Source organism: Acanthisitta chloris, unplaced genomic scaffold (genome assembly GCF_000695815.1).
Source record: "Acanthisitta chloris isolate BGI_N310 unplaced genomic scaffold, ASM69581v1 scaffold8122, whole genome shotgun sequence".
Classification (NCBI taxonomy): Eukaryota; Metazoa; Chordata; class Aves; order Passeriformes; family Acanthisittidae; genus Acanthisitta; species Acanthisitta chloris.
The window spans coordinates 28,107-44,073 of NW_008662147.1; the positions used below are offsets into that span (position 1 = coordinate 28,107).

The following is a 15,967-nucleotide window of genomic DNA, read 5'->3' on the forward strand; positions in this document are numbered from 1 at the left end:
TGATGCCTAACATTTTAGGAACAACATTTTGGTGCCCTCTTTTATAAAAAGTATCTGCCTGCCTTCCTTCCTCTTACTTTGGCTAGTTAGGAAAGGAAGATATAGTTACCAACTTTCTCCTCCAATTCACTGTACAAGTAATTTAAACATCTGTATGCAGGAAAAATTGAACATAACCAAACCAGTAAAATATCCTTCTGCAACACAAAAATTAGCAAGGAGGAGTTATTTCAAATGCAGTTGTAAATACGGAAATACTAAGATGACAATACTTCCTTGGCGTTGCTCTCAGTTTTAATAAAGAACCTACATAAAAGCTCTGAGCTGAAGGAGGAGACTTCAGGCTGCTGCAGTCACCATCTGCACATCCCAGGGAAAAACAACTAAGATAAAGGGACAAACATCCCGAGTGATATCAGTGGAGTTAAAGGGATCAATCTGTTTCACTTCGTTATTTAGTCAGGTCTCCAAGTGTCTTCCCAGCTTTTAATGTCAGTAAATAAACATTAAAAGTGCTTAATGTGCAAGGCTAATAGTGATGATAGCACTTTCACTGTTTTGTTTCATTTTGGTTTTGTTTTGTTTTTTCTCATTTTTTTACAAAAACCTTAAAAACAAACATGAAGGCATATATAAAATACACTTAGTTTATGTAACAGATAGAATATAAATCACCAGACAAGAAAAATTATTGCAAAATAGATGAGGATGTTCATTTTTTTCACTACCAAGTTGTAAAATATGGAAGTTTCCTTTAGCTCCTCTAAGACACTAGCTCTCACTGCTGGATGATGCAGATGTTATTTTCACATATTGGCTGAAAATTGTCTCAAAAGCTTCATCTCTGTGTACCATGGCACCAAACACCAGTGGCTAAAGGACAGAAAAGAAATCACATGTCAGTCCAGAGAGAAATATTTTCCTCTAGGCATAGTTTTGGCCAAGTCAACAGGAAAAGGTTAATTGCACTACAAGTGCATTAATAGACATAAGAATCCTTTTCTCTACTAAATCCTTGGCTATATGGCAGAGTTGGTAATATTTTTCACTTCCATATCTTCTTCCTAAACCAACCACGGCATAAAATGCACCTGGACAGAGTATGAGCAATGGAGAACAGTAACTCACTTTCCTCTCTGTCTCATTGGTACATGATTTCCTGATTGACCTCTGCCTTCATTTAAATTCTAAAAATCTTTATCAGTACCTTTTCATTTTGGTTCACAGAATGTTTACTTAGGTAGATTAACATTTGCAACCTCCTAATTACAAAGTACTTCTCAATATCAAACAGCAAGCAGAAAAACTCATATAACAGTCATATGACTTGGTGAAAAGTTAATTTGAAGTAAGGTTCAGACATATGTTAAGAAAAGCTTCAGTTGCCCAAAAGGTATCTGAGGATTGTAGACTCTTAAATCTTTAGCACCATAAGACTGAAACAGGGAAACTTCCACCCCAAATCTTCCTCACCCATGGATACCCTCAAGTCACTAGCTTTCTGTTTCAGACTGCAAAGAAGAGCAGTCCACATGCTCCTAATGAAGGATGCTGGGGAAAATCTTTCTGAAGTGTTTAGTAAGATGGTCCAGATGCAGTAGAACAAGCTAAATGTTTAATTCATTAAAATTCTGAAGACAAACATACTGAATAATAGACAAGTAAACTAAAAAAAAGGAAAAGCCTAACACTGGCATAAAGGGGGAAAAAAAAAGCCTTCATGCTGGTGCTAGCCAGAGAAGGAAGAAAAGAAGGGTATGAAGTCAAACACAGCAAGACAGATACAGCCAGCTACTTACTTTCTGTGTAGATGGTGTTGATACAGCAATACCCATCCCTGATCCCGGGAGAACAGAGAGCACTTTATACTAAAATGAAAAAAACCAAACCACAAAAGACACATTACATACTGGACAACTGCAAAAGATGCTGGAGAGGTTACGCAATTCAGCATGGGTATGACCTCCCAACCACAACTAAGAGAACAAGCTTAAAACCAAGATTAAGACCATTAAAACCAGGAAGAGGCCAAATGTCCTCTGATCCTGGACTCAAAGGGCAAAGCATCACCTGTACAGCCAGAACCTGCCTCTGCTTTCTCTCACACACCACAGTGACACCAACCCAGCCTGCTGGAACCAACCCTGGCCCCAAACCCAGCATCCTGCTCCCACTACAGCACGTGGGAGCTGAACCAGCTATGATGCCAGAGACCACTGCAGGCAGCAGGACAGCCAGGCAGGCAGCACACCCCAGCTCTGTGTATGTGTGCACCTGGGTGTGCCTGTGTGCATCCCCTAGGGGTTTCCATACAAGTAACATTCATCCAGTGTTTACAGGAGGAGCAAGCAGGCCAGAAGAAGCTTCTTTTTCAAAATGAGATAGAAAACCAGAGTATCACAGAGTCATAGCATCATTAAGGTTGAAAAAGACCTCCCAGATCTGAGTCCAACCTTTGACTGAACTCCACCATGTCAACTAAACCATAGCACTAAATGCCACATACAGCTTGCTTTATTTTTTTTTTTTGAAAGAAAATCCATGAAAATAAGATGGACTACAATTGGCTGAACTTGGGAATATTCAGAGGAAGGAAGGGACCCTCAAGTCAGACCTGTGCTTCCCACCTCAAAAAAAAACACTCCACATTTTTATGCTTAGCTGCATAATCCCTGCCTCATCTTCATTTAAAAAAACTACACAGATGCAAAAGGACTTTTATGGCAGTAAAGATCTACTAAACAACAACCCAGCAATACTTCAAGTATAATGCTTGAAATCCATTAATATGAATTACTAATTCCAACTGGAATGTTCAAGTTGAACTGTCTGCTCTATAGACACGTGATATAAACAGAAGGAATTAATTTGAAAACCTGGTGGTACTTAGGCAGTAGTGGACACCAGGCTGAGGTATTTCTTTGCTCGACATGCTTTAATCTGTGTCGCTCACAGCCACAGGATGTAGCAGAAAACGGGGGTGTCTGTCCTTACAATACAGACCAGTACAAAGGGGATAACAAAAAGTGATGTTAAATGCCATAGAGAGTGATGCAAGGCACCAATAAAGCCACTGGTAAGCACAGGCTGAAAAAACTCAGCCAGAAGAAAGATGACATTGTACTTGCCAAGCCTTCAACCATTCACTTCTTGCCTCTGTTACTGATGGGTCCTAACTAGATGAAACTCCAGCCCAACCCAGTCTGGCTATTCTAATGATCTACCTTTCTTCACTGACAATTTTTCCTCCCTCTGACACACCTGTTTTTAAGATGGTGCATGTGCCAATATCCACACCCAAAGTGAAGATGGTATTACACAACTCCTGCTACCAATAAATCATCTTAATGCCTGCACAGCTCTAGTCAATGCTGGAGTTAAGAAACAACACAACTTTAACTTTCAAATAATACAGGAGTGTATGGGTTTAGTAAACTATTTTGTCCTCTTGTTCATAGCAAGCTTGCTTGTGGTGAGCCCACGTGGCTAAACAAGCAGTTCAGGGAAATATCTGTGATAAAAGAATTACAATTTACTTATAAAATTATCAGTGGCATGCTTTTTCAAAATAACATAGGCAAAACATGACTAGCTAAAGAGAAAAGTAGTTTTCTCCCCTATTTGCAACACCAGCCAGACATACCTTCTGAATATCTGTTATATCCGTTAGCTTTATAACTTTGTTTCTTTTAGATGAGCCAGATTTTGAGCTTTCAAAGCACAAGTAACTGAAAAGAAGAAAAGAAAGCACTCATTTTGATACAGTATTCTAAACCAAACCTGTCAATAATCTTCCTGTCTCTTCTGAAGTTTGAAATCTCACAGGTTAAAATCAGCTTCAAAGTAAAAGAAAGACACACAACCTGCAATTCATGTATGGTTTCTAATTTAGAGCAAACGTTCATATATCCTAGTAACTGGTTAACATGTCTGAAAGCCCAGAACATATGTGATGCATACACACAGAGAGAAATTCTTGTATTTATATCACTGAACTGAATGGTTAAACCTGACAAGCATTTTAAAGACATGGGAAGAACACAGAACCTTAAACAGTTGAAATACCCAATTTCAAAAGGCTTATAAATCCTTTACTACCCAAAAAGAAGATTAATGAAAAACACTGTGTTAGTTTCATGTTATTGTGATGCAGACAAAAGATCAGATTTCTAAACGCTAGAGAGTGGTCTCCATCACTAGGTGACATTGCATACAGATGAGCTTTACCTCTTTCATCACACTCCAAAGGAACTTCAGTGCAAGACCCAAACAGTAATGACTGTAGTTATTCAGCCCAGGGAGGCTGGGAGGTAAGTAAGGATTAAAAAAAAACCCCAGCATAAAAATCAAGTACTGGATTTGAAACCAAGGCTTGAATTTCAATTTTCTTTTTGCTGCACATCATTTCAAGGAAGTTACATGTTCAGTTTGCTTTGAAGAAAGAAACTAAGAGTATCTGCCAAATAGCTGTTGGTCACAACTTTCAGGTTTCTTTTTATATATAGTTAGCATGGTATCCACATCAAGACTGCAGCTACCAACAAATGCCTGCATAGAGCTACTCTGCAAGACTTGCCAAGGCAAAATCACATTTGTTAAGCACTGCCACATGCCAGATTCAGCTCTCCCTCCACTATGGTGCTTTCTTGACATTGTAAAACACCTTGAAAAGGCATTTCTGTTTCAAAACATTGTTAAAGGATCACTTTTAGATTCAAGTTCTTTCATGTGTTGCATTTCCCTCCTAAGAAACTCGTAGAGTGCAATGACTCACTTTTCTGTGACATAAAGAACTCCATTCCTGATGTAGTCTGTAGGCATCTTCCTATCTCTGTTAATCAAGCAACAGCGCCAGCCATTTTCACACACTGCAAAAGTTGTAACAAGAAATCTTAGATTAAGAAAAAGAACAAGAGAGAGGCACTACCCCTAACAGTTTCCTCATAAAACAGAAAACACTGAAAATTAAACTTTAGATACTTAAAACTAGAAGTGCCTAGAAAGAAAAGTCTAAATAAGATGGTTTTAGACATCATAACATCTGTTTTAACACTCGATTTAAAAAAACTAAAAACAAAAACTACCCACACAATTATTCCCTTTAACTTGACTACTGGATTTGCATAACCACAAAAGGCACACCAGGCTGTGCACTCTTTCAAAGAGCTGCAAGCATGTGGAATGAGACGGTCTCCATTCATCCTAATTTAAGGGGAGACCTTTTTAACCAAAGGCTCACACCTATACGACCCACAGTAAAGGAATTCAACTTGAAACTGTCCTTGTCTTTTTACAAAATACTCTACTAACATGGCCCTCCTGTGCCAGAATACCTGCCAAAGGACGTTCATTCTCTGACAGGTTAAAAACTTCATGGAAATTCCCCCTCTTGGTGGTATGAAAACGACTTGTGTCTTCATCTTTGCTTATACCAGTTGGGGCACTTGATCCCACGTAACTTCTGGATGCTGCTGTTTGAAGCTGCAGAGAAAGAAACACGATTCCAAAATCTGAGCAGCAACATTTAAGCTTCACTCTTAAATACAATTTGTCTAACTACTACTTCTAAAAACAAATCTATAATGCAACAATTTTCATTAATTTCTAAAAACAAAATAAATCTATAATGCAACAATTTTCATTAACTACTTCAATAAAATTAACTTTGGACTACTGCACTATAGTATTGCTATAGCATAAGCCCCTAATATGGTACCTGAACGTAACCTTTCGAAGTGCTGCCCTTTGATGGACACCCTTTGCAGGGGTGAAGCACATGGTGCTAAATGCACCTATCTTACAACATCATTTTTCTACAGTCAAGGCTGTATCTGATTAGATACAGCTAAGTCACTGCACACAGCTCCAATGGTTATAACTAGTGGTATTACTATCAGAAAATATATTATCAGTACTTGTCTTCAAGGGATAGGCAAAATATTACTGCACAAAATAAGTTTAGAAAGAAAAAAGAAAAAACAAAGAAAAAGCCACACAAAACTGCATAAAGCTCATTATGAATACAAATGCTGAAATTGAAAGGAAGTTTTCCACGCTATGATCCATACCTTTTCATGCCCTGACAGCTAGCAGGAAAAGAAACAAACAACACAAATGTGACAGTGACAAAAGAAAAAAAGTGAAATCTATTTAACAGTATAATACATAGAATAAAACATGAACTGAGTGACACTGCAAGATCTTGCTCACAAACCAAGAGACTACACAATGAATGCAATTTAAAAAGACTCATCAGTGGTTAGAGCACACCAGTTCAATTTATTCAGGTTGTGTTAGAGCCATTGATCTTTCCTTTGCTTTGAAGCTGCATGGAATTTTGAGAGTGTTGACACATGAAATAAAATCTGAATGGTTGTCAGCATCCTTGGGGGGGAAAAAGGTAATGTGGAGTTCCCAAAACCAAAGTACTTGAGTAAAATCTACTTTTACACAGAGCTCCTGAAACACTGGAGATTGCCCTAGCAACAAACGTTGCTTCTGGAAGGCCAGCAGCTAGTTTCTTTTTGAAAACTTTGCCTGCATTGGCTCTTTCATCTTGGTGGGGCAGCACACAGTTCCAAAGGCTGGCTGGCTCTTGTCACTGAGGCATTAGCAGCTCCATTCTTAGCCCTACCATACACAGGCAGTTAAACAACTGGCAAACTGCCAGCACGAAACCTCAGCACTAAGCTCTTCTTCTGTAAAGGCCTAATGCTGCTGGAGGCCAACCAGCCTCCACTGCTTTTTTACTTTTTGCACCTAAGTTGGCAGCACTCAACATGTTGCAGGACTTAGCCCTAACAAAAGAAATTCAAAGCATACAAAAAAAATGTGCACTGCAATTGCTAAATAGAAGCCAGACTGGCAAAACAGGCACAGCAGAGGTTATCTGCCATACAGCTTTTAGTGTAACTGTAATTATAACGATGCCTCAGGGAATAAAAAATAAGGAAATTTGACATGGAAAATAAATGGCTGATGCCACTCTAATATTGCCTCAGTTACTGTCCTGCTGTGGTGCTCTTATCAATAATTGAGTCCCTGGAACCAAGGAAAATAACAGCTTCTCCAACAATCTGTGTACAAGTAAAGATGAGAAGAACTTCTTGAAGGCCTTCTCTGACAAGTTATTTGGCTGCACATGCACATAACCAGGTGAAGCTCCATGGCTCAAAACATGATAAAAAAAGATCAGGGCAAGAGGTCTAATGCTTTTTGTGCAGGAATAAGGACCATTTCTACTCTCTGCTACACTGCTTCCTACCTACCTGTTATACAAAGAGATGAAAAAAAAAGTTTAAACTTCAGTACCACACCTCATCCAGTGGCTGAAAACGTGAGAAAGTTCTGCCCTTATTCGAGTCCTGCCTAACATATGCAAATGTTCCCTCAAACCAGTAAGGCTTGAGACACCCATGGTCATTTCCCAAGAGAAAAGCATTGCATCCAATTCTGATAAGTATTAAATCTAACTGGAAGTAATTGTATTTGTAATGCTGGAAGAGTCCTGATTGTCTAAAAATGTCACTAACAACCTGGAGGTAGGTATATCTGGAGGTATTCCTTTTCACTCGATCTGTCATCAGCTTTTGACATACAACCTTTACCCATCAGATACTGTTGTCAGGATTATTCTCTCAGGACACAGGGTCAGTGTGGTGGTATAGGCAATGAATATTGCATTGTGTCTAGGTTTACAGTGTCTTGTATGCTGCTTAATGATAAGAAGCCAAACCTAAAGCACACAAGCTGGCCCTACAAGCTTTGGGACTCGGCCTTTTCTATGAAAAAAATTAAAAACCTGTTTGGTTTTTACTTTTTTGTACAAAACTATTTTTCATCCCGTGAGGTTCGCAGGAATCTCTCAAGGGGTTAGAAAGTTTGTTTAAAATTACTGAGATCAAGTTAGTGCTTTCAAACACATTTAGAAGCAGGTAATGCAGTCCTGCACATCCTTTCCAGGCAGTCGAGCCAAGCCCACCAAGCCAGACAGAGTAGCACAAAACCCCTGGTCTACTTGTCAAAGCTTAAGCCATGAAGAAAAGCCAGAAGGAATAATTACACTTTAAGTTTATGGATTCAAGTCCAGCAATTCAGAACTTTTCCACCTCTAGGGTACAACAGACAGACCCAACAAGAAGCTGTCACAACCACCACAGTATGTGAAAGATAACCTGTAAGCTCAAGAAACACAGAAACTTTTAAGCCCATCTTCTGCAAGCAAGAGAAATAGAGGCCATGAATGGCTTCATCCAAGTGCTCATTTACCCCTCTCATCCCTTGGAAAATAGGAGCAAAAGACTCACTTTCTGTCATAGACTGTTCTGCTCTCCCACTTCCTTCTGAAATACTCAGATTATGCTGCAGTTATTTTACCACCAACTGCTCCATCACTCCACCCCCAGAGCCCCAGATTTCTTCTTCTTCACAACACGAAAACTGAGGGATCATGTGCTCTCCAGTTGTATACTCAGGCTGAATTATTGCTCAGTGCTGCACATTTAAGTCAGGAAGCTTATGACAGTACTCAAGATACTCCATGAATGCAATTAGATATTGTGCTAAGAGGCATTAAGCAAATGCAAAAGTGGGATTAGACTGAAGTTTTATTACAACTATTTTCATTTTTAAACTAATATACATTGGCAAATTCAGGGATATGGGAAAGCATGACTGGCTTCTCAGTTAACATCTCAGGCTCCAAAACAACTTACCAAGATGCACAAAACACAACACTTAAATCTTTAGCTATGACATTTTAACAAAAAGAAAATATACTGTCGGGAGTACCAACATGGGGAAAAGTAATTTATCACCACTATGCTAAAATGTCATCCAATAGAAATAACTATAAGACGTAATGGCTAAAATCTGTAAACTACTTTATTACCTCTGCTAATGCTTAGCCCATTAGTAAGCTGCATATTATACTCATGCCTTGATCTATTTTTTCAACTAACAGCTCTTCAATTTATTTAAGCATCTGAATTTCCACTGAAAAAGAATATCTAAGAATAGAGAAGGTGGATACAAAAAGACTAGATTCTGACAATAAAATCACAGAGAATGCAAGTTAGAGAAACTGGTATGAATATGGATGGTGTTATATTTGTGTGTTTGATTCGTATGATTCACAGTATACATATATACACACATTTTTGATAACCGACTCCTTTCATACAAGAAACAGAATCCATAGAAAAATTATGCACCTTGAAAAGAATCAAAAATAGAACTAACATTGATTGTTAGGATTTAATTAACCTTCTCTTTAATGTGCTCTAGTCACTGGAGAAAAAGGAAAGGGAGAAAGGGATCTGATTTTCAGATGCTGGGAACAGAGGGGCAAAAAGATGTATTACCCTTACCCGTCTTGACACTGTGGCATTAGATCTTTCTTTGAGCTGAGGATCTGTTGGGAGACTTGTCCAGATGATATAAGGAGTATCATACTTAGCTCTTAGTCTGGGGCATCGTTTGAAGATAAAATCAATAAGGAAAAACTTGATTCCAGCATAGAGTCCTGAAAAAAGGTCACTTCAGTATGCAAGAGGCATTAAGAACATCACTGTTTTGATCACGTTTTAATGAGTTCATGAATGAAACCAAATTCTCTATCTTCAGTCACAGTGTTAAATAATTCTTTTGGTTTTACTATTTTGGTTCTTCTTCCAAAGACAGAAAAATGTTGGGGTTTTTTCCTCTCTCCTGTCCAGATCCTTCCTCTCCATCCCCAGTTCTTCTATACCACTTACACAGCTGCTATTATGCAGAACAGCATTAAAATAATTCAAACTAAGTTCCTTACTACCAGAAGCACTCTGAAAACATGATATACTTCCAAAACAGAAAGCACACCAGAGCATTCAACCCTGCAGCTCCTGCAAGAATTTAAATGGCAACAGAGGGCTCTCACGTACTACATAAAACTTTGTCTTGCAGTCCCTCCTCTTATCTTATACATGTTATTTCCTTGCATTCTGCCAGATTAAAAAGGGCTTAAAATACTCTCTCAGAACCTGAGTGGAATTCAGATCTCCTAAGAGCCAGATTAAAACGTAATTCCTTGCACAGCTAATTCAATTGCTGTGTCAAACAAACCTACATTTATGTTCAAGCTAACACAATCTGAAGTTCAGAGCCAGTAATACTCATTTGATTGCATCATTATTTTAGTGAAAAATAATGAGAGTTCTTCGTTCACAGTACAAGGCTTCATACCTTAGAAAAAAGATATGCTCTAGTGAAAACTCTCATTTCCCAATTCCCAGCTGAGACCAAGTATCTGACTTCACCCACAGTAATCTATTAATTTTTCCCAGCCTTCCCTTCAAGTTTTACAAGCAGTTCCACTAACTCTTTCATTTTATTCCTACCCATCTTCATGCCTTCTGTGTCATGACACATATTTCATTTCAAAGGATGTATAAGCAAAAAACCTCAAAATGTAGGACTTAGAGCTGACAGTCAGAAGAGTTCTGCTAACAGCTCATCATAAACTTCTCCTCTTCAAGAAGCAAAAGCATTATCCAGTCTTCTTCCACTATATATAGAGATGGTTTGCGAAATGCTCATGACAAACAATGCCAAGCACAAAAAAATACTTTAAAACACTGCATTTTTTATTAACGCAGGTTTTCTTTCTTAAACTCTAAAATTCTCTCTCTAAAGATCACCTAACTTTTAAGTTTTAAGTCTAGACTGTAAAAAGTCAATTGTTTATTGCACTTACCCATTCCAAGCCCAATAATCCTGTAGGGCAAAAAGCAGGATGCAATAAAAGCTGCCCACAGAGCAATGTAGAGCTTCTGTGTTATTTCTGGCTGGACCCACATGAACAAGCTGAAAGCAAAAAAGAAACAAAATTTTGTTACCAGTGTTCCAGACATTGGTCAAGTCTTGTTTTAAGAGGGAAAAAGGACTTATGTCATATAACTTACTTTTTAATTTTCTCCAGTATGTCTGCCATCTTGCCAAAAAGGTTCTGTGTAAGAAACAAGGGAATTAAATCCAAGCCTTGCACTGTTTTAGTTTTTTTTGTCCACATAATGGAAACCAACAGTTATCTTACTCTGCTGGTAAGCAATTGCCAGCAGTGATTTTTTTAAACAAATTTTCAGCCATTTATATACTTCACAATTGAGTAAATACAGAATAGAACAGCAATACTCAATGACTTCCCTCTCACTGAACACCTTGATCTGTAACTTGTGATTGACTGTTAGAAGTGAAGAAACTATTTGATCCCACTGTCACCACTGGAAAGCATTTACATCACTGCAAATATTTTAAATTAAGCTGTCAATCTAAGAGTTGGGAGCTTCTGCCAGTAGGTAACAGAATGGGAAGTTTCTTCACTGAAATTTCAGGAAGTGGTTACTGAGTTCATCACAAGGACTATCAGGCTCTTGGAAACAGACCACTATCAGGTTTTTACAGTAAGTCCCTGGAGCTACGAGATTCTGTGTAATTCCAACATTTGATGCAACTGACCCCTGCTCAGGACTAAGGGCCACCTTCTCTGACCAACCCTTGCTGTCAGAGCACCTAAAAACTTCACCTTCCCAATAAATTTCCAAAGGTGTTCATATAAACATATTCATTGCCACCAGCAGAAGGAAGGAGCTGAGCATACACAGTTGGCAAGGGAAAGTTAAGCCCCTTGCAACAACAGCACATGATCAGACACAGCACAAGGCTGCAGTTTAACTGGATGGTGCAGTCACTCAGCTGCTACCTCATCAAACTGATGGTGCTGGGAGAAAACCTTCCTTCAGCCTCTCCCACATAAGCAGATTTCAGGGCTTGGAGGGGGTGGTGGTTTTAAAAACATGCTATTTTAGAGATGCAGTGCAAACTGTTGAATTAACACAGCTAAACAGACGGTATCCTTCAGCTAAATCTTGAAGGAATGGTCTCCTACACCAGTTTTGTGACTAGCAGATTTGGGACATGGATCCACACTCCAGTACACTGGTAAGATTCACCACCCAATCAACATTATCAGAAGCCCATAAGCATATATCGGATCCACACTCCAGCACACTGGTAAGATTCACCACCCAATCTACATTATCAGAAGCCCATAAGCATATATTAGGGGGAAAACTGCCAGGAGCTGATTCTGCTCCCCTACAGAGCTCTGAGCTGTGACCAGAGAACCTAAACCAGTTCCCTGAAGCATCATGCCATTTTAGCAGGTCCAGGAATCTTAATGAGATCTCTGTTGCTCCTTGGTAAAGATCTCTATGCAAGAAACATATTGCTTCTCTGAGTATTTGTTTTCACATGCTGTATAAAAACATCCTTTGACCCCTCGGACTATGAACCTCCTTGTTTCTAAGGAAGCAGCCAGAGGCCTGAGAGTAGCACAGTACCTGTGCCTTCTGAGCCACATCTAGAACAAGCTGAAACTTTTCAGACACGGTCAGGTCCTCTTTTGGGGGTTCCTTAGGTAAGAAAGAGACAATCCATTAACTTTGTTTCAGATGAAATGTATTTTACAAAACTCCTCAGAACAAGGTGACCTCTCAACATTATTGGCAATAGTCCTCTCACTTTAAATAGTCTCTAAATTTACCAATTGCCTCCCTTGTTTTCAATCTGCTGTTTACGCCTTTCATTGCTGGTTATTTTTAATTTTCAATACTTTTCCTCCTTGGTACATGCAAAAATATTAATATGAGTCTCTGAGAGACGCAGCAAGTCTTTAGAGCAGCACAGTTACAATGGCTTTCAGTCTATGACCACACATTTACAGGCCTGTCAGCCTGAACCTGGTGCCAGGGAGGATTATGGAACAGATCACCTCATGCATCATGTACAGGACAACCAGGGGATCAGGCCCAGTCAGCATGGGATTATGAAAGGCAGGTCCTGCTTGACCAACCTCTTCTCCTTCTGTGACAGGGTGACCCACACGGTGGATGAGGAAAAGAATGTTGTTAACTTGGAGTGAAAGAGAAAGACATTGAGGTGCTGGAGCACGTCCAGAGAAGGGCAATGGCACTGGTTAGGGGTCTGGAGCACAAGACTTATGAGGAGCAGCTGAGGGAGCTGAGGATGTGTAGCCTGGGGAAAAGAGGGCTCAGGAGACCTTATTGCTATCTGCAAATACCTGGAAGGAGGTTGTAGCAAGGTGGAGTTTGGTCTCTTCTCCCAGGTAGCAAGTGACAGGTCAAGAGGAAATGGCCTCAAGTTGTGCCAGGGGGGATTTAAATTGGATATTAGGAAAATTTGGTCATGAAAAGGGATATCAAACATTGGAATGGGCTGCCCAGGGAAGTGCAGTCACCATTCCTACAGACATGTAGATGTGTCACTTAGGGACATGGACCTGGACTTAGTGACAGACCTGGCAATGCTAGGTTAACAGTTGGACTTGATGGTCTTAAACAAAACAGAACACAAGGCTGCTTGAAGATCCCACAGGACCTAACTTGTCCCAAGCTGATATATCAGCATTTATTTAAGAAATGTGTTTCAAGTTGGGAATACTTTAGGGTGAAGCACCTGAACCTAAATGTGCTGCTGGTAAAGATTTCTAAATCACAAGAGAAAGAAAAAAAAAGTAGTATCTTTACTTGCACCTCACTCTTCCTTCCTTTCACAACTACCCACACAGACAGAGGAAGGTTTAAAGGTGCAATTTTTATTGTAGTTGTACATATCAAGCTGATCAAAAACCTACCACAGGTTCAGAAACTTCAGGCACAATGCTCCACTGTATTCTCCAACCCCTAGAAGTTACGGAAATAGTTAAAGAGAGCAAGTACTCCTTCTCCGCTTGCCAAATGGATTATTTGTAAAAGGTTAAAAAGTAGTTTCCTGCAATATGCATTTATGGCTTAAAAAAATATCAATATAATACCCAAATGAACAAAGAACCCACAACATAAAAGCACAAGTGAACAAACACAGCTTTGAAGGTATATAAATTTAAAAAAATTAGCTAGATAGATACTGCACAGAATCACAGTTCATGGGTCTTACAACAAAATTGAATGGTGTTCATGGAGTAAATTATTAGGAATATTTTTTCTTGAGGCTTTTTTTTTCCCATGTGAACAAAATTATATCAACTTATTCAGGAGTCTATTTGCTACCAGCAATTTTCAGAGAATACAATGTCAACAGTAAGGATTGATTAATAAGTCAGAAAATTATTTTTAAATAAGCATGTTAAGGCATTCTGCACCATTTTAAGGGGAAAAACCAGTCCAGAAATCTCACACACACAAAAATTTTCTTAATTTTTAAAAGAGAGTGAATTGACAAATGGAAGATACTTTGCATATAGTATGGCAAGAGCTACTGAAAAAGGCAAAATTGCAATTTTAGGCCTAGGTGCAAATTCTCTCCAGGGAAAAGCAGCAGGTTCTTTTAAGGTGATGATCTCCAAGTGCTCTAAAAGCTGCAGAATTTCATTTTGGAACTGTAGTGAGGGGTTTGTCTGACAGCATGCAACATGTTTTATGATGAATCAAGTCACAAGACACAAAGATAATTCCCTAGAATAGTAAAAAAATCATAGAAACTGAGTAAAGCTCTTAGAGTTTGAAATTCACTTTGTTAGACGTAACTCACAACATTAGAAAAGGTAACAGTTTATAACTCAATGCAAGAATAATAAAACATCTTTCAAGCAAAGCATGACAAGAGAATAAGCTAGTATTTAAGTAAATACCTGGCTATGAGGTAATTTAGGGATAACCTCAAAATTGCTAAAAATAAGAACATAGGAATGGCCCAGCCATGCCATACAGCATTCATGTAAATCTGCAGATTAAGAAGAAAAAACAAACAAACAAAGAGAGATGCGGATTACAAACTGGGGTACAGTGAGTTGCATGAAATACTGTTTCCCACTGGGCTGTTGGGCTCAGAATCGTGCACTTCATATGAAAAAAATGACTAAGTTTTAGCCACCCCCTGACTGACAACAGCCCTGCATTCATGAGTGTAAAGTCAAAACTAAGAATGAACCAAATCTCCGGAGATGATGCTTAACGTTCTCTGCTGCCAGAGAGAGAGTATTGAGTTTTTCCAACACTACAGTAGAGGTAGAGGGAAAAACAACTACAATACATGTACAATACAACTACAATAGGGGAAGGGGAAAAAATGTAAATCCTAAAGTCTGTGAATCAGCTGTGACCATGATATGGACAGCAATGGTACAGAAGCAGTAGTATAGAAGGCTTATAACGATTAGCCCCACACTGTGCAACAGGATAAACTCTTGCTCTGTTATTTCAGGTCAATAAAATACCAAAGTTTTTACCAAGGCTAAAAAGATTGCAGGAAAACTGGTTTTATTTCATGTAACAAGTACAAAGAGCTTCAAAAGGTATTCTGTTCCTTTCCAGGCTTCTGAAAATAGAGACTACAGTCTCTCTGTGAGAGACACTATGTTTTTAACTGATAAGCCCAAAGTGAAGCATCACTCTGGCTCCCAGGTCCCAGAGCTTTCCAAAAAAACAGCTCAAGTTTCTTTTTCCAGCTTTTATCTGAAAAATAGGTTTACCAGGAGAGGCAAGAGAAAAATCAGCACATTAGAAGGGATAGAGACAGGGCACAGGGAGGGGGAAGTCTCCTGAATATTCTCTCAGCTGTGCCATGCAAAGTAGCATAGGCTCTACAACTTACAAGGAGGAATTATTTAATCAAAAAATGTGTGACATTTTCACCAGACAGGTTCATTCAGCTACAACTATTAGTAAAACTTTTGATAGGAAAATATTTCATATACACTGTGACCAAAAGAATGTAGATAATTAAATTAACAATTAAAAGGAAAACACATCAAAACTCCAATAAATACTTATGTCTCTTTGCAGCATCGAAACCTCCTTAGTTAGCATGGGAATGCTTGAATTTAGCTCATGGACCTGATATCGGCACACTGAATCAAGGCATTTTGCCTCTCATCACTAGGATCCTAACAAATGGCAAAGAGAACTGATAG

The 15,967-nt window shown here is 38.9% G+C and overlaps 1 protein-coding gene across 1 annotated transcript in view; it reads right to left on the minus strand.

The window, feature by feature from the left end:
- Nucleotides 1-715: 715 nt before the first annotated feature.
- Nucleotides 716-15,967, minus strand: part of GRAMD4 (GRAM domain containing 4) — a 49,843-nt gene continuing 34,591 nt past the window's right edge. The window contains exons 8-18 of the mRNA XM_009070491.1: nt 14,687-14,778; nt 13,691-13,739; nt 12,378-12,449; nt 10,941-10,984; nt 10,733-10,842; nt 9,369-9,523; nt 5,334-5,481; nt 4,775-4,868; nt 3,644-3,728; nt 1,800-1,868; nt 716-873 (exon numbers count right to left, since the gene is read on the minus strand). Of these exons, the coding sequence (XP_009068739.1) occupies nt 772-873; nt 1,800-1,868; nt 3,644-3,728; nt 4,775-4,868; nt 5,334-5,481; nt 9,369-9,523; nt 10,733-10,842; nt 10,941-10,984; nt 12,378-12,449; nt 13,691-13,739; nt 14,687-14,778 (1,020 nt within the window). The 3' untranslated portion in view covers nt 716-771. The remainder of the gene's footprint in view (nt 874-1,799; nt 1,869-3,643; nt 3,729-4,774; nt 4,869-5,333; nt 5,482-9,368; nt 9,524-10,732; nt 10,843-10,940; nt 10,985-12,377; nt 12,450-13,690; nt 13,740-14,686; nt 14,779-15,967) is intronic.